This window comes from Uloborus diversus, chromosome 5 (assembly GCF_026930045.1).
Source record: "Uloborus diversus isolate 005 chromosome 5, Udiv.v.3.1, whole genome shotgun sequence".
In the NCBI taxonomy this organism is placed as follows: domain Eukaryota; kingdom Metazoa; phylum Arthropoda; class Arachnida; order Araneae; family Uloboridae; genus Uloborus; species Uloborus diversus.
This window is the reverse complement of record NC_072735.1, coordinates 84,706,553-84,725,579: the sequence shown is the minus strand read 5'-3', so window position 1 is coordinate 84,725,579 and position 19,027 is coordinate 84,706,553. Positions and strand designations below refer to the sequence as shown.

Genomic DNA, 19,027 nt, shown 5'->3' with positions numbered 1-19,027 from the left:
TTTTAATTATCTTAAGTAATTTTTTTTCCCAAACTTTTTATTGGAAACTTTGATCTTGAAACACATACAAGAGAAGTTGAATTCACTTTTACTTTTGTTACAATTTTTTGAATTTTAAATTCGAATTTTTAAAGTAGAGATTAATTATGTTTCCTTTCCTAATTGTAAGAAGTGACCATTCGCCTTCTTGTTGTTCTTCATTGAGAGGAAAAAATTGCAATTTATTACAATTGATATTATTTTTATTATCATCATTCTTGTTGTTTTTGAATGCTGCTATTGAAAATTTCGCATAAAACGTAACTTTTATTCTCATCAGTTTATTTTATCATATTTACTTACAATTTTAAGAAATTTTCCGAAAAAAAAAACTCAATGGAAAGATTTTTTTTTACTCATTCTTTCCTGCAAGCCTACTTTGTTATAAGTGATAGTTTGCTTTATTATAATATAAACAATATCATATTACAATTCTACTTTATTGAAAATAAATTGGAAAACATACCTACTCATTTGAAGTTTTATGCTATTTTTTTTAATTTTATCTATTTTCTTATTAAACAATCAAGGCTGCTGACTGATTTAATTTTGCCGTTCCTTTTATTTGCCTTGTGATTAATCTGCTGTGTAATAACGAATCACATGATCCAGAATCCTACCATAAGGTCCAAAACCTTAATATTTTCGTAAAGCTAATTAAATAAATTATTTAATACGCGAAAGATTACTGCTAACGAGAAGAAAGAAATTAAGACCCTTTTTCTCTCAATACAATTTTAAATATCTAGCTGTACTTTACAACTTTTTCACTCTCATCGCACTGTCTTAAACAGTTTTTAAAATCTGTGTTACATAATTTTCACGCACATAGACTATATATTTATATTTATGTATCACAAAACAGCATGGAGAATTAAAAGAACGGCAATTTTAATCCTTCCTGTCTTTACGTGAGAAACCGAAAATACATTTATACTTAAAATTTTTTTTGACTATGCCGTTGAATGGAGAAAAATAAATATTAATCTTTTCTGTAGTTGGAAATATCTTTTTTTCCTCTTCAACTGCGAACACATATAACACGTTGGAGGTCAAAAAAGTAATAGATTTTATGCAACTTCGCCGCCACATATCACCGGTCATTGCTCCAGAGGGTTCTCCAAAAAAGGAAGCTTGCAATATCTTTCTTCCCGTTATAGGATGTGAAAGAGAAGCAAATAAATTTTGTTGAGAAATATAACAACTACTAATCCAGATATTAATTTATTACGTTCAAAATATTTTTGTATGCACTGACAGAAGCAATGGCACAGTTGATACTTTATGATAAATGAAATAAGATGTTTTGAACAAAGAAATTAAAAAAAAGAAAAAAATATATAATTTTATAACTGCTCCTGAATTATTTGGCAAACTCTGCGAATTTCGATACCTTCTCCTAAACTCCCTATGCAGTAAATATCTTCCGAATTTTCATCAAAATTCCACGAAAAAAGAATTTTTCTAAGATTAAAATTTCGAGAGAAATCACTCTGGTAAAATAATCGCGATTGCAGAAAAAACGAAACATTTTCATACAAGAGTATGAAAATTTCATCCGTCCGATCATTTTCCTTCTTTTTAAAACTTTTATTTCTAAAAGATGCGGTAAAATGTTACCGATTTTTCTTTGACATTCCTAAATTTTGACTTGCTGCATGGACTCTTAATTATCACTTATAAGAAAAATGAAACTCATGCCTCTTTTAAAACGGCTTTTCAAGCTTAAAGCTTGTAGGTTTTTTATTTATTTATTTATTTTTTTTTTTTTTATTTATTTATTTTTTTTTTTTTACTTCAAAAAGTAAGATTGGTGTAATCTCAGTTTCCAAACTTCAGATCTTATACTGGCTCATTTTAAGAAATCTCTACTTATGTTTAAAAATCCCTTTTACGCTTAAACTTTTTCTCTAAATTTATTCATAGAAAGACTCCCTAATTTTGCGAGTGTATACCCGGTTTTCATCTTTTAATGTGAGCAACTATTTAATTTGCTCTTTTGTTCTTGTAGTTTATCTGATTTGCCATCCGCTTTTGTACAATAACTTATCAAAAATTTATTTTCAGTTTAAGTCTATTAAAACTACACTAAAAAAAAACTTTTTTTTTTTTTTGAGTATGGTAAGAAGTCCCTGATCTTAATGTGAAATGATGCCTTTAAATGAAATATGTTAACAGTTTTTCTCCATCACCTACACATCTTTTGTGGTGTACAATTGAAGTTTAAAAGAAGTGTGCGCATTCGTATGCCTAATTAACTAATTAATACTAAGGAACTTAACAAAAACTTAGCAATCGCTCATTTCTTTCTGCACTTGGCATAAGGAACATCTCACTTAAATATACAGCAAAAATCGTCAAGTATTTGTTCACTTGGGCAAGGAAGGACCCTGTGAAAAAGCCCTGTTTAAGCTTTATATATCTAACACGTAGAAATTCTGGTTTTAAATATTGAAATCCAGCACCAGAGTTATCAATAGTCTTTTCCTAATTTATATCGATGATCTTTGATTATTTTTGACTTAGGAGTGCCCACCTACACTCTTAATTCAAAAGAACGAAAAAATAACTCTTAAAAAGAGTGAAATCTATTTCGGGTGCATTCATTCTTTCTGAGTGCTAGCTTTATCGAAAAAAGACGCTTTAAGAAAAAACCAAGACTAAAACTTTTCTTTATTGGCGTGAAATTCGGAAAGACTCCTTTTGATGAGCGAAAAATAAAAACATTCTTTAAAAGAAGGACTCAAAAACATTTTCTTTGGTTCGATTCTGTCACGTGATTTTGTTTAGGGAGAATCTTATATAGCTCCACGCGTTCGGTTTAACTAACGTTGGTCGCGAATACCAAGTGAATGTCGCTATCTAAATGTCTTTATTTAATGCATTAAAACAATATTTGTTTCCCAATGAGGTTTCTGAAGGAAATGCACAAAATCTGCATGGTAAGTGCGAAGAATTTTCTTTTTTATTAAAACTTGTACTGTTAATATTTCTTGAACTGCTCGTATATCGTTACAAATCACCCACGTGCAATGTTACGGCGAACTTTTTGTAACTTTTTCTTCCAAATTAATGAAACTTTCGTCAACAATTTTGTTTCGGTCATCGAATCAGAAATATGACATTTGAAACAGTCGTTACCATCTTTGGTGTGTGTGTGTACTGTATGTATATATATTCTAGGCATGTGTTACAGACCCGACCATGCGCAAATCTATAGGTCGGATACCGAATCCGCTCCCGATGGTCGGAGCTCCAACTACTGCTTATATTTTAAATTAATCAAATATTGTTTTTGTGTATAATAAACTTTAAAGAAAATCATAAACTTTGTATAACACACTCATTCATATGTGTAACAGGCCATTCATTAATTAAGTAAGGGTCCTGAGGGGGAGGGGGTGGAAAATTTTAAATTAGAAACCGCGGTCGAGTGGTTTGGCAAATATTATATTTCATTTGCTTCAGGAAGGTAAAAGTATGCATCATAGGATGAGCTGTGTTTTACTTGTGTTTCGAAGAATGAAACGTGTAAAATATAATAAAGGAATCGCAGTGTTTTGCATGTGTTATTTTTAATTATTATCGCATCATATACAAAAGTTATTTGTTGAAAAAATATTCGGTCTAGATTCCTTACAGTAAACATTTCCTTTACTCAAAAATGTTTAAAAAAAATAAAAAATAAATAATGATAGTTAATTTAAGAACAATCCAAGTTATGTAATATTTGTTATTTTATTATTGTGAAGAAAAAAAAAAGAATCTTACGTAAGATGGGGGGGGGGGGAGTTTTACATACCCTTACATAGGGAGAAGGGAATGTCAAAAATTGCCAAAATTGTCCTTATTTAATTAATGAATGGCCCCGAAGAAACAAAATTGAATTCAAACGTATCTTGTCACAATTTATGAGTGACTTTTTAAATTAATTTGGACTGATGTAACTTTTAAAACATTATTAATGTTAAAAGGCACACCGAGAATATCAATATAGAGTTTCAAAATTTTAAATCTATTTATTTGTAATTGTGTGGGTTTTTTAATTTTATTTCAATCCTTAGATTCGGAAATGTACGTAATATTGCACGTGGGTGATTTGTAACGATATACGTGTAGTTCAAGAAATACTACCAGTTAAAGTTTTAATAAAAAAGAAAATTCTTCGTACTTACCATACAGTTTTTGTGCATCCTCTTCGGAAACACTAAAAACAGTTTTTTTTTTTTTTTCATTTTTTTAGCTTAAAAACTAAATTTTTTTTCAAATGAAATAACAGTTTAAAAAACAGTTTTAAATTCAAATACACAGCATAAGCACATGAAAACAGTTTAAAAAACAATTTCACCAAGATGAGAGTGAAATGATTTTACATATTTTATTCTAAATAAAAAGGGTGAAATTGCGGCTTTCCAAAACGGAAAGCAGCCACTCATTTAGGATATTAATTTAGTCTTAAAAAAGAGTGAAAAACACTTATCAAAAGGGAGTGAAATTAGCTTATCCAAAAGGAGTGAAAATAACCGCTCCGCAAAAGGAATGAAATTCACTCATATAAGGAAAGTGCGTTTTCAATATGGAAAGGAGTGAAAATTTACTCAGTCTGAGTTAAAATCTCTGGAATTTTTTAAGAGAGTGGGGGGGTTTTGGGGTCATGGCACTGACTGTGTCATTGCAATTTTTAGGAGGGAGGGGTGTTTTGGAGGGTATTTTTCTCATTTTTGGAGGGGGGGTTCGCGATGTTGAGGGGGGTGCGCTCTTGCCCTTAGCGGGTGTGGGCACCCCTGTTTTACTCAGCTTCCTTTATAAATGTGAAACTTAACTAAAACAGCAATATACCGTCCCGTTAATCTTGCAAAAGCTGTACTTTCTGATGCAGAAGGTTCATTAAGTTGTAAAATAAAAGAAATCATTCAGTACGTGGGGGTAAAATTATTTCCTTTATTACTTCAAAATTACAAAGCTTCATACCTAGCTACTCAAGCTAGGCAAAAGCTTGAGGTTTGTCTTGCTTTAAAATTATTTATAACACAAAATGCATTTTTTAAAAATATACATTTCTAAATTAAAATTTTTTTAAACAATCTAGATAAAAAAGAACAACAAAAATAATTTGTTGGATCAACAAAAATAATTTGTTGTACAGATAGGCATTTCAAAAATACTTTTTTAGTATTCTTCTCAACTTTGAATTCAAGCATTTGCGAAATTCACAAATTGCGAAATCTGTAATTCAAAATAATTAGGTTTACAAATAATTAGTACCTGTAGTTTTAAAATATCTCACAAAAATTAGTAACGTCTTATTTTACATTACGTCTCTTCAAAAAAATCCCTTTATTTCTTTTGATCATCATTTATAGCATTATAATTATTAATATTCAAAATATTTGAACAAGAAACAAATGATTTTAACTGAAACAGTAATAAAAATGTAATATATATATATATATATATATATATATATATATATATATATATATATATATATATATATATATATATATATATATATATATATATATATATATATTTATATATATATATATATATATATATATATATATACTTATTTATTTATTTATTTATTTAATTTGCCCACGATATTGTTTGAAAACAGCTCTGCCACATTTCGCTATTTAATAATAAAATAATCTTTGTAGTCTGTTTTTTTTTTTAATTTCAATTGATTTTCATTAGAAAAGTTTTGAAGAAAAACTTTTGTTGAACTTTAAACATATGAAGAAAATCTCATTTTAAGATAAATTCTTTTTCCAACTGTTTTATTGACTGGTACTGGTGTTGATATTTTATTTTATATGATACTTAGAGTATAGTTTTTCTTTTCATCTTGTGTTGAAAAAAAAAGTGCAAATTTTTATTAACAACACAATATTTTTAACTAATATTTTACCAGTAGAAGACTGCTTTATATGATTTTTTTAAGTAAAACTAATAAACGAAGAAAAAATTTTGACAGCAGATGAAGCTTTTAATTTTTAACCATATATTAAGAACTACTCTATATTCTTTTAAAATATCGTTCCGTTTATTTAAGTTATGCATATTAACACTTAACTTAGAGATGAATTGCTTCCGAAAGGTGTTTTTTGTCATACACAGCTAAAATTTTTTAAAAGTATTTAACAGCGTAATGAACTAACTTCGCAGCAATGAGTATTGAAAAAATACTTCTTAATTTATATCACATTAGTAGCTTTTAATTCTAAGTACTTACAAGCTCAATAATAATTTTATTAGAAGATTGTAATTTAGCAAATACACTTAGAGCGTTTAAAAACTCTAATTTGCATCAAATGAAATACGGGGAGGGTAGCCCAAAGCGTGTAGTTTAAAGAAGAATGATCGAAATTTGTAGTTTTTGGCTATTTATCGTAGCAATTTTGGTTTTATTTCCTAGACGAATGCTGAACTTCAAAGTAAAATGTGATTCTTACATTATTTTAAACCCATTATTCATTTATTATCAAAACATTAGAAACATTCGAAAAACCTGCTTTGCCCTATCAGGGAGCCTAAAGCGGGTAAACCGTTCGGGCAAAGCGGGGGTAAGTTTAACTAATTGTGTTTTGACACACTTTTCAATCAAATATAAAGTAATAAATTATTAAACCAATTGACTAGCTAGCTGCCATTATAAAAAAAAAAAATAAATAAAAGTAAAGTTATACTTATACTTATCGAACTTAAATTGAATATCTAAGTCAGCACATTTGTTTATTAAAAAAGTAAGAAATAATTGATTAAATCAATAATCTAGCTATATTGCCATCATAAAAAATTACATTTTAAACTTATACTTATCCTATGTAAATAGAACGTTTAAGTCAGTACATGTGTCAACAAAACATATAGAAAGCGCGTATACCCGCTTTGCCCTACCCATTTTGCCCGAAAGCACGTTTTTTATTTTAATAATTATAATCTTAAATAAATAAATAAGTAAATAAACCGAAATGACCGCCGTAGCTTATATGTTCATGATGTCAGAATAACGTAAAATTATTGACAATGAAAAAAAGAAGCTGGTCTTCGACTAATCACAAGTTTACCTTCAGTTTCTTTTTTTTTAATGTATCATTTTTTATATTTTAATCCTGGTTACGCCGAAGCGCTTCACCTCTGCTTCGCTGGGGCTGGTGAAAACTCGGTGGTGTTCGGGTGAACACGACAAACATATGCATCGCCGCTTGCACACCATGCAGCGGCATACAATGCCTACCTGCTTTGGGCCACACATCCGCTTTGGGCCACCCTCCCCCAACCCTTAATAAAGGGATTATGTCTGAAGATTTAGAATTAACTTCAGCAAAAATTTTGTCTGTTACAATTTAACAAAATGAATACAAGCATTTTATTTTGAAGCAAACTTCTTTTTCCTTAATATAACGTTCGCGGTGCAACTTTCTATTGTCAGTTAAAACACTATTACAGTGGTAAATTTTATCAATCGTTCTTTGGAACACATTGGGCAACGACATCACACAGAACAACACTGTGCACAAACAGGCCTGGAGTTATCATATTTCTTTAACAATTGGAATTCTTTCAAATACAAATCCACAATGTCCCTTTTAATCATTTCCTAGTCAAAAGTACGAATCCAAACGCTACTTAATAAGGATATGAAGTGTTTATTATTGTTCACCTTTTTGGAAGAATGCTACCGATAAAATGTTTATAAAGATACATATTTTTAACGTAATGTTCTTAAGCTATTGAAATGGACATTATACTGTCGTGCTAAGCCCAAAATTTTTATCTGCATCTGAGTTTAAAATGAGAAATTGTCGTTTGAAGTTTTGCTCCTCCGTGTAATTAATTCAGATGCAACTTTTTCAAAATTTAAAAAAAATATTTCTCATTTACAAATGACCGTAAAACATTATATTTAAGTAAAATATGTGGCAAAAAATCACCTAATGGACCGTGACTCAATTTTGATAAAAAATGCAGATACGACTCTTGTGCTTAGCACGGCATTATACTACGACCTAATTTTTAATTTCATTATACCAACCAATTGCTTTGTTTTGAAAAAAAAAATCTTTTTAACAATTTAAAAGTTGGTATTTTTGAAGGAAATCTTTTATTTTACAATAACAAAAAAGTACTAAATTTATACTGATTATGGGGCATCAATACAAATTATTTGCACATAAGTTAAATATTTAATAAAGTAGAAATTTAGATCGCAGTTGAAAGAATTAAGTTCTATATTTCTCCAAATCTGACTTTAAGAAATTCCAAACCATTTTCTTAAAATTCTTAGCATTACACTTCGTACTGATTTAAAGTTTCATGCTCGATGAAGATTCTTTGCTTTTCATGCACGTTTAAAAGTCATGACGAAGAAAAGTTGTTAACAGCAAACATGTTGCCACCCAGTTTCTATAACATCAAGCAATAGTGTCAATTATTTCCATTATCTCAGAAAAGTTGTCATGAATGAAATCGCTTGTCATATTTCAATGTAGTATTTTACGCTTTCCTCCAAAACGAATGCTGAATACAAGTTTGTCAAAAAACATTATTTCTTGAAAGTCTACTAAGACAGATTCTTTCAGCAGATAGTTTTTTCAAACATTTTTATATGTCATATATCGCAATGTGATACAATTTTTCTTCAAAATGCCAGGCATTTACTCATAGCAATAAAGTTCTTAACTTGTTAATGGTTTAGTTTCCTTGCAAAGCACTTCTACAGCACTTTTGGCTGCAAAATTTCATTCTTTTTAACCTCAATTGGGCTTAGATTGTGGGTTAGGTTAAGGTTCGTGAGAATTCGTTATATCACGAATATGAACTAAATTTGTGACAAGAAACATGACACTTATTTGTTTATAAATGTCTACCAAAGTTTCTATTCCACCACGCGCAAGATGTATTTTATATAAGATTTATTTATCTTACCTTCCTTCCAAGATACGCACTTAAAAATTAGGTAAAGTAGAATCAGCTTGTAACAGAGACGTTTTAAAAATTAAAAGGAATCCAACTTCAAAGAAACAAAGGGCGTAGAAGGTTTTCTTGTTCTTTTATAATGTTTCACAAATTACACTTAAAAAGATCAGCTATGCATTTTATTAATTCAAAGTATTTTTCTAAGCCAGAAGAGTGAAAAGAAGTTATTTGAAGGATCATTTTATCTCTAAAGCAGTCTCTTTAATGCTTTAGAACAACTTAAAAACGCTTTTAAAAGCTTTGGCACGTTTACAAGAAATAAGCAGGTTTTCTTTTATTTATAGAGGGCGCATCGGAGTTGTTTTACCGAATATTTTTTTTAAATCATAAGCTTCATAGAAGTCAGCTTAATTTCACTCTTTCGGTTCACAAGATTAACGGTAATCTAATTTAATACACTAAAAAAATATTTAGACTCACATTTTGACTTTATATGATTTTTCTTACATTGGACAGATTTTTCCTGCACCGATTTTCTTGCTTGAATGAAATGTACTTGGAAGTTTTTTGTAAATGATTTTAATAAACGTACCTTCAACTATGCGCAAGATATTTTCTGCGTCGTCTCATTAGTTTTTCAGAATGCTTTTAAAAGAGCTTTTTCAAAAAATAAGTGTTATAAGTTTTAGAAATCTTTTCCAATTTGCCTCATAATAAGGATGGTTTTTGTAGTATGAAAAGTTCTTCGAAAATAAGATTAAGGTCTAAATTTTTTAATTTTCATCTTTGTTACGAAAATGAGTCAATATCTGCCTTGATTCCGTCATCTCCCTAGGTTGAAGGAGCGACATTTGCCACTGGTACTGCTGCAGCGGTAGATTGTTTAGTGAACCACATCAGCCTTCATGAACTTGTGATTAGAATCTATTTTTTTTTTCTAAATTTTCATCTTCGTTACGTAGGCGAGTCACTATCTGGTGAAGAATCCGCCTTGATTCCGTCCTTCTATCCAGGCTGGTGGAGTGACATCTGCTCCTATCACTGACGCTGCAGCAGCGGCCGCGATTGTTTGCAGAACCACATCAACCTTCATGGACTGGGAAGCGTCCATTTGTCTGGCAGTGTCCGTTCCCGCAAACTGCACTCTGCACCTGTTGCTTGACTTGCCCGGCAAATGGAGGGACGAGCGGAGGGTTGTGGCCTGCATGCTGGTCGTCTGAGTTGGCTCGCCAAGGTCCCCTGTTTCTTTCATGGAAAGTTCGGGAGATGATCCACCGGAGAAGAAAGATATCTTTTCTCGTGGAGGAAGATCCAAAGTCACAGAACGAATCCTGAAAAAGAAAAAGAATTTCCTTTCACAGGTGAGTCTAGAAATAGGAGTGTACAACGACATAAGTAAATATTCATCTTTTACCTTCTGTTAAATCGACTCTCGATAGCTCGAAGCCTTATAACTCGAATATTTCTTTTATCGAATATACTCTTTTTTAAATATTGTCCGCAGATTGACTTAAAGATGCTATTTTCCCTGCCTGCGATGAGGTGGTCCCGAGTTTGAATCCCGGCTCGGGCATGGATGTACTTTCTCTCTCCTGTCCTTCTCCTTCCTTTTTGTGAATGTGTTGTTATGCTCTGAATGGTTGCCTACCCTATTAACGAGCTACGCCCCCCCCCTTATGGCATTATGGCATGTGTGTATTATGGAAGTTGGACTTCGCACCAAATTGCGGTATAGTTGGAAAAGTGAAGGAGCGCATCCCAAATTTCCAGCCTTGCTGGCACAAGACAACAACAACAAGGTTCTCATCCCGATGAGTTGAATCAACTTTTTTGTTGATTCAACTCTTTGGGACATTGCCAAGCATTCCCCTTTACACATGAGTAAATTTGTTGTGTCAACTTGGTTCAGTTTTAACAGCGTTGTGGGTATTTTTTTGAAGAAAAATTGAATCTACGAAGTTTGCTCGTGTGAAGACAATGGAATACTCCAGTCAACGAGTTAACAAGCAGCTGTTTTGAAAAGTCGACTCAATGAACCGCCTTGTGTTTATAAAGTCCTAGTAGAATGCTACAAGTAATGAAATGCTATTAGAACTTTCTTTACTTAAACATGTGATTGCATTGCAGTTTCAGTCTGCTGTAAGCAAAGGCGACCCAATCTTTTAATTTTAAGGAGGTGAGAAATTCTTAATTTGCTGAATGGAACTGTAACTTCGCCGAATGATCATAATTTTGCCAAAAAGAACTCCAAATTTTGCCGAATGATGATAATTTTGCTTTATCATCAGAAAAAATTTGTTGAATAAGGACATTTTTGGAAGCTCATATTGGCCTCCCGTGACCTTCCATCGGGGCGCATTTGGTTGTAATCCTTTTCATGTGCCATATCATTGTGGTGCGTGAAGACTTGATACCAGTTTTTACTCAAGTGCAAAAACTGGAAGGAGATATAAAATTGCAGAAACCAGAAAGCAACCTACCAAAGCATTGTCAAGAAGTATATAACTGTTAAGTCAAGTTTGACTGCATTGATAACTTGTATAATTATTTTATGTGATCTACTCATTGTACATCACATTGAATGAATTTTTCATTTTTCTAATGTTGTATTACCAGCATGATTATGACACATTTGGGCACACATGTTTGACTTTTAACTGATGGCAATTGATTTTTGGCTACTCGGAGTAACATTAAAGTTTACATTATGCATGATCCTAGTGTTGTCCCAACATGAAACTTGGCACAAATAAAGAAAATAACAGTTTTATACAAAATATATTACTTTCATATTTTTAAATTATAACTTTTAGAAATACTCAAGGTCAAAGGTCAATTCAAATGACCTTGAAAATGAAAAATTGTTAAATTATGCATGATCCCAGTGTTGTCCCAACGTGAAACCTGGCACAAATAAAGAAAATAATAGTGTATACAAAATATTTTTTTTCTTCAGATTTTAAAAATTATATCTTTTGGAAATACTCCAAGGTCAAAGATCAATTCAAATGACCTTCAAAATGTAAAATTGGATTTTTGTATCATGTAGTATATCATTTTAAAGCTCTTGATGTAAACTTTCAAATATATAAAGTTCAAGTTTCTAACTTTATTTATTCCAGAGTTATGGTCAGGCAAGTATGAACCGGTGGAGCAAAACATTAAAATTTCCACCCCTTATATGTAAAGAACTACAACAGCTAGAGGGTCAAAATTTGTTTTTTTTTATTTTGTTTTTTTAATTTTATACTACTTCGTAAATGGGTATAAACCTGCAAAATATTGTTATAATCTTTGAGCACTCGTGAATGAATAAGAAAATGAGTATGAATGAATGAATAAAGAAATTAATAAATGAAGGAATATAAAGGAAAGAATTAATAAATACTCAACTGATTTAATAAAGAATTGTATAAGTAAACGAAATAAGCTAGTTCACTTTGCCCTATGCACTTTGCCCCCGCATGCACTTGAATAACTGCACAAATAATTTAAAACACAAACAATCTTAATATTAAACAAAAACATACTGCCTGAATATTAGTAGATCTCAATTAATATTTAAAACGTTAATAACAAGAACGTTATCATTTTAAAAAAAAATAAAATAATTTTTGACATACAATAAAATATTACAATATGAGAATCAATTTTGAAAATTGCTTTATAATCATATTCTTTGATTTTCAGATGTAACTTTTTCTTGACTGGAATAAACTTCATGTGTTACTACATAGTTAAAATATTATCAGATAGGTGACACTAGTAGCAAAGTAAATATTTCACCATTTCACTTTGCCCCGTATTCCCTGCATTTTATTTGAGCTCAAAGTTATACTAACGTACCCTTTTATAGTTCTAGCATCAGAAAAAGCTGCAACGTTAGCAACACTGCATAATATTTGTGTAAAACAGTAACCGCATTGCGTAATGAAGTCGCAAAATGAACAGCGTAGAAACGTTTTTCTCTTTCAAGACTCGCTCTTTTCAACGCGCTGCCTTTACAAAAAAACGTCCTCTCTCAAATGAGTTTTAGATCCTAGATTACGGATCCAATACTTTTTTACTTACTCCGAATCCCTTGCAATGTCAAAAACCTATTTACATAGAGCCGCAACACGGAGCAATTTTTGCACCATCGTTTGCGTAAGCCTATGTGAATATTTTTAGCATTAAACAACCACCGCACAATGCACCCGATTTTCATGCGACGTGACAAACTTAATTTTTCCGTTGCTTTTCCATTTTTCTTCGTTATGATAGCGAAGCAGTGAAATACGCGTAACAAAAATCATCATTCTTTTTAAAATATTTACAAATTATGCTGGGTGACCACGTTTAACCTGCATGACCTCTTTTTTTACAACGATTAGTCCTATGCGTATATCTAATTGTAAAAGTGGTCAAAATGATATGCAAAATTCAGGTACTAAAAGTTTGACCTGAAAAGAAAGTGAGAAAATAAGAAATCTACCTTTCTGTTAATTCTTCAGTAACACAACCAGATTTTCCTAAACTCATATTTTGGTTCTCTAAATCTAATTCCTAAAGTCATACTTTCCATGAAACCTAAAGTCGTATTTGCGGTAATTATATACATTTAAAGATAATACTAACATCAAATTCGATACATTTACAACCGAAATTCAAAGATATACTAATAACTGCCAAGGCAGCTTGCATATCCTGAGAACTTCGGTCGTAGCCAAGACTGGTAGGTTTTTGACATAAGCATTAAAGTTTAAAATCTTAAAACGTTTCTGCGGTTAATTAAAAGTTTGAAGTTAGTTTGTGCGTTAAGCTAAAAATTTGTAAACAACCTCAAAATACAAATAACAATAAAGTGGCTTCTTTTTGGATTTCTTTTGATTGTAAAAACGTTTTTTAATCAATCTAAGAAACTTTTTTTTGCAGTTAGGGTTTGAATTGTTTGATTAGGGTTTTTATTTGTTTTGAAAACACAATGTGCAATTATGTTTCAGGGGAAAAAAAAAACTAAGTGAGTAACAATAGGTTTTTCTATTTTATAAATTGTGTATTATTTGTACATTTGAAACACAATCCAGGGATAAAAAGTTGCCATTATTGTTCTTTAACCATTGAAGCAACAAAATAATTACAAACGATGCATGTTATGCCATGAAATAATACATAATCAAGCAATAATTTTTACATTTTATTTCGGCAAGAATGCATCTGTCTCATTTTTCCTCTGTCCTGAACTTATCAACCCCTTCTCTAACTGTTGCTCTATTTTATTTTTAAAAAATATTTTTCACTTCCAACTCATGTATATCCCGTAAAAAGCTACCTTAACCATTTTTTACATAAAAGCTGTTCTCGTACTTCCGTCCGTGCTTTTAAAAATCAAAAACATATAAAAGCAATAAAACGTTGAAAAGCATAAAGCTCAAACTTGAAATGAAATATAAATGCATTTCTATTTAAAGAACTCCATTTGGAAAATGCTACACCTCCTTGGACATATTCGAATAAAAATTTTACAGACTCAGAGCACGTGGGGGAAAAGTTAATACGAGTATATTTTAAGGCTTAGAAGTTGGTGAAGAAAGAAATTTTTCAATAAAAAAAACTGCGACCCACCAAAATGTAAATAACTCATGTGGACCTTGAATGTTTAACTTAAACGTGAATAAAATGACATAAATTCAAAATGTAGCTTCAAAAATGCAATTTTGTCTCTTAATTTGCACTGCTTGATAAATGCATTAAAAACATTTTATATGATTGATTTTAGGGCAAGGGATAGTCTAGAGGAGATGGAGTTGGCCAGATTGGTTGGTTCCATTGGGCTTTATGGTGCAAGAGTCTTGATAGGCTAGCCTCCACCAAACGATTGTTAGGGAGGCGAAAAAAAAGGCGAAATTGTTCAACGAGAGAAAGACATGAAACTTCTAAATTTTGAAAAACTTTTCCGAAATAAATACAGTAACAAAGCTTAAAATTTTAACCAGCAAACCAAAAGAACAAACTGAAAAATAATTTTGAATACACATGAAACGCGAATAACAAAACTGTATCACAAGGACGAACACTAAATTAAATGCAATATCCGGAAGGAAAGGGAACAACTTTGGATGGTGTTGGTTAGGAATTGGTGAGTTCCGAGTTTGGAACCTAAAAGCACTGATCTAGAAAAGTAGATAGGATATAGATTTTCGATTCAGTGCTTTAAATATAGCTAAAACCACTTCTAAAACTGTGGGCACCAAAGAGAAAAAATGTTTTAGCTTTGTGTAAGGAGCAAACTTTTATTCTAAAATGTGTCACAGATTTTTCGAGAAACTCATCTTTCTTGTCAGTTAATAAAAAATTACTGAATATAGTGTCTATTTAATCACGCTTCGGGTATATTTTTCACATTCATTCATGAGGTCATTTTTGAGTGCTTTGTCGTAAAGTGTTTGTCAAACATGGAGATGAGTAAAAAAAAAAAGAAAGAAAAATAAAGAAATTTTTTCTTAGAAGCTGCTAATTAATTCATTGGAAAGGTGTAGGTGTCACTCTTCTTATTTAAATAAGCATTGCACCAACTTCAACTTCCGAAGAAGATTAAGCCGTATTAAATCCTTTGAAAGTAAATTAAACTTTTGGGAAACTAAAACCAATTTACATTTTAGCAAGAATTTTTATCATTATTGAAGGGAAGTCCTGATTATAATTATGAACTCAAAATAATTTTAATTATTCCATTCATTAAGCCTTATCATGTTTTCTCTTTGGCGAAAGCTCCACTGATATTAAAAAAATCAATACGGCTTGGAAACTATATTACGACATTTTCATTTGCTTTTCGTTTTAGTCTATTGTGTAACTTGTTTTCATAATGTTTCAATTAAACTGTTCTAGAAACTGGGTGTTTTAATAGATTAGAGTTGTTTAATTTAGACTTTTCATTAAAAAGTTTTCATGGGTGACAAATAGGATGGTTTTGTCTGACTACTTTTATTATGTTTCGATCTCCTGAGAGTACATAATTATCTTGATAGAAATTTGGAATGCATAAAAAGTATTACGTAGCTTAGTTTATTTTCTAGAAAAATTATTATTATCCTTTTAATATTTAAAAATCCTGAAAAACTTTCATTCGACTAAATTTTAAAACTATCTTTTTTTCGTCAAGCTCTAGTAAATGCCGAATTTCTTCATTTCTAAGTTTCTATTCAAAGCTTATTATATAAAATTTTGAATTAATCCCTTGACATAGATTGCGTGCTTATTTTTTTCAGCCCTGATAAATTCTAGGTATAAATCAGAAAGCTTTTTTTTTTTTTTTTTTGTACTTAGGTATTAAAATAACTGTTCTACTATATAATAAAAATCCAAATATGTTTTAGCTCAAATCAAATTGCGTTTACAAAAGCTTCAAAATCTATGCTTCGTCCATAACTTAATCTACGGACGCTATGTCGTCAAACTTCTGAAGTGATTTATTGATTTAATAAACTAGTTATGGTTTTAAACTACCAATAAAATATTTATTCTCATACACTTGTCAAAATATGGAAATGAAAATAGAGCGCGTTCGTTTTAATTTGTAAAGTTGGATGTAGGGATAACTGAATTTCTAGAGCTCTTCTAACATGATTTGCATTTGACTTCTTTATCACAGCGGAAATACTCATTTAGAAAGATAATCATACACGGATTCCTCATCGAATAAGACTTATTATTGAAAGCTTAGACTTATGTGTGAAGATTTAGCAACCTTTAAATTGAAGTGTGGAAGCCCAAGCAACCACGCAATTTAAAAAGCAAACGTAATATGTTGCTCTTAGTATGCTGTACCATTGGTGTCTTTGGGGATTATTTTTCTCTTTGGGAGAAACTTTTGCTCGTGGGAGGGTCTTCATAGTTGTTAGAGGGGTGTGTCATTGTCTTTGAAAGGAAAGGACACCCCAGAAACATGAATAACTGTGTATAAAAATATGCAAAGAAACTCTACTTTAATATGAAAACAAGTCCAATTTTAAAATAATTTCCATTTTTCAAGATCAGGGTCGTTTTTAGAAATGTATTGAAATTCTTTACAGATTTTACAGTGTTGCTTAAAATTACTTGTTTTACTTCCTATATAAAGTTATACAAGATGACTTTTTTTCACTTTGACATTAAACTTGTCTTTCTGCTTAAAATTGTAATTAGGAATGTTTGTTACTCTATTTAGAGTTATACTTTATGTAACGTTAAACTAGGTTTTTTTTTTCTTTTTCTAAATATGTATTTCTTACAAATTTGAAACAAATTTCTTCTTTACTTTTACGTAAATTTCACCATTTTCTTTTGTTCACTGCTGAATGTCTCAAAAGTATTCCGTCAATTTCAAGATAGAGCACACAGCTGCGCACTTCTATGACTGGAATACAACTAACCCATACGTGATGCTAAATATGTGCATATATCAACCGTTCTTTAGGAAGCTCACTCGACAAGCATACGGAATGTCTATAGAATGGTGGAGAAGGGATAAACAGAAAAGCACATATACTCACCGATGTTGAAAGAAACAAATTAAACCATACTTTAATACAGAAAACGTAAATTTTTGATTTTATCTTCACACTAATTATCACTTGCATAATTTAACAAAGAATAGAAGAAATAGTTAATAAATATACCTGCTATGCACAATCCTTTGAAAATACACATTTCTTTTAAAATTAAAAATTAAAAAAACTTTTTTCTATTTTTAAAAGATTTATTCAGATTAAATATTCTGAAAACGCTAAATGACATTAGTTACATGGGTTTTTAACTTTTATTGATAATACTTCTGTAAATTATCTGCAAAACATAACTTTAGTCATATTTGCTATGTCTACTGCCAAAAGAATTTAATTCATACAATGTCAGTTTTGGCTTTCATAAGACTGAAATTTTTTTTAACTTTAAGAATGATTTTCAATGCATAATTTTTTCCAACGCAATTTTCATTTTTTAAGCATATCATTTAAATTATTATGATTCATTAAAGAGTTGTTATTTTTATCTGTTTAGTTTCGGCGGTGCATACAAAGGGAGAAATTTTTCTGCAAATTTTTGTTTCAAATCTTTTGTGCAATTTTCATACAATTTTCTATCATTTTGACCTCACTATTTCTATATGTTCTGACATACAGCATGGTCTTTAACATACGAGTGAATTTAAGGGAGGATTCAGCTTCTGGTTTTGTCGGGAGTCATTTTCAGAAAAAGCGGGGGGGGGGGGGATCAAATGCAATTTTCAGACAGAAATAGGGATTTGGGACAATTTTTCGAAATATAAGGCCCGAAAACGAGCTTTTAGGCTTTATTTAGTCGATTTGGGGGGAAGGGGAGTCATGATCAACATTACCCCCTGTGGATCCGTGCTTGAGTACATTGGTTCTAACGATCGACCAAAAATTCATCCATAACGCTGAGAGGCACTTAAAAGGTTCAACTTTGTTTTAGACCAAATAAAGTTTGGAACCAAACAAATAGCTGACGATGTCTGGCAGAAATTGGACTCAGCCTCAAATTGGGGGCGTCACTTTTGCAGCAGCTTAATGTACTTCACAGTACCTAGAATACATGCTTGCTACACAATTTGGTTTGGATATAATGGAGATACTCTACATTTTCCTGTCAATGTCAGGGCTGCGGAGTCTTATGGAATATGGCCGACTCCGACTCCGACTCCTGGATTTTGAAACGCCCGACTCCGACTCCGGACTTTTTTAAAAAATTTTTTAAGTATATTTTTTCAGTTCGCTCTCTCCCTTCAGGGGAAGGGGCAAAAACCTCTAAACAGAGATTGAAATATTAATTCCTTTTAATGAAAATTTCGCATTTTGTTCGCCCAAGACGCTTGCAACGTTAGAAATTCAATTTAAAAATCAAATGTTCCAATAGTTACGAGTTAAAAAGTGAGATGACTTAAAAATCCCTTTTTAAAAAATTGAAAAGGATTACCTGTAATTTGCACCCCCCCCCCCTTTAATTTTAATGTCTAACAAATAGATATTAATCAAATCGTGTGCTTTCAATTTTTGAAAGCTGTAACTTGAGAGAAAAAAAAAGC

At 31.0% G+C, this 19,027-nt stretch overlaps 1 protein-coding gene across 1 annotated transcript in view; it reads right to left on the bottom strand.

Annotated features, from left to right (window-relative positions):
- Positions 1-9,934: 9,934 nt before the first annotated feature.
- The window catches only part of LOC129222993 (uncharacterized), a 78,521-nt gene continuing 69,428 nt past the window's right edge, over positions 9,935-19,027 (bottom strand). The window contains exon 3 of the mRNA XM_054857556.1: positions 9,935-10,295. Within this exon, the coding sequence (XP_054713531.1) occupies positions 9,935-10,295 (361 nt within the window). The remainder of the gene's footprint in view (positions 10,296-19,027) is intronic.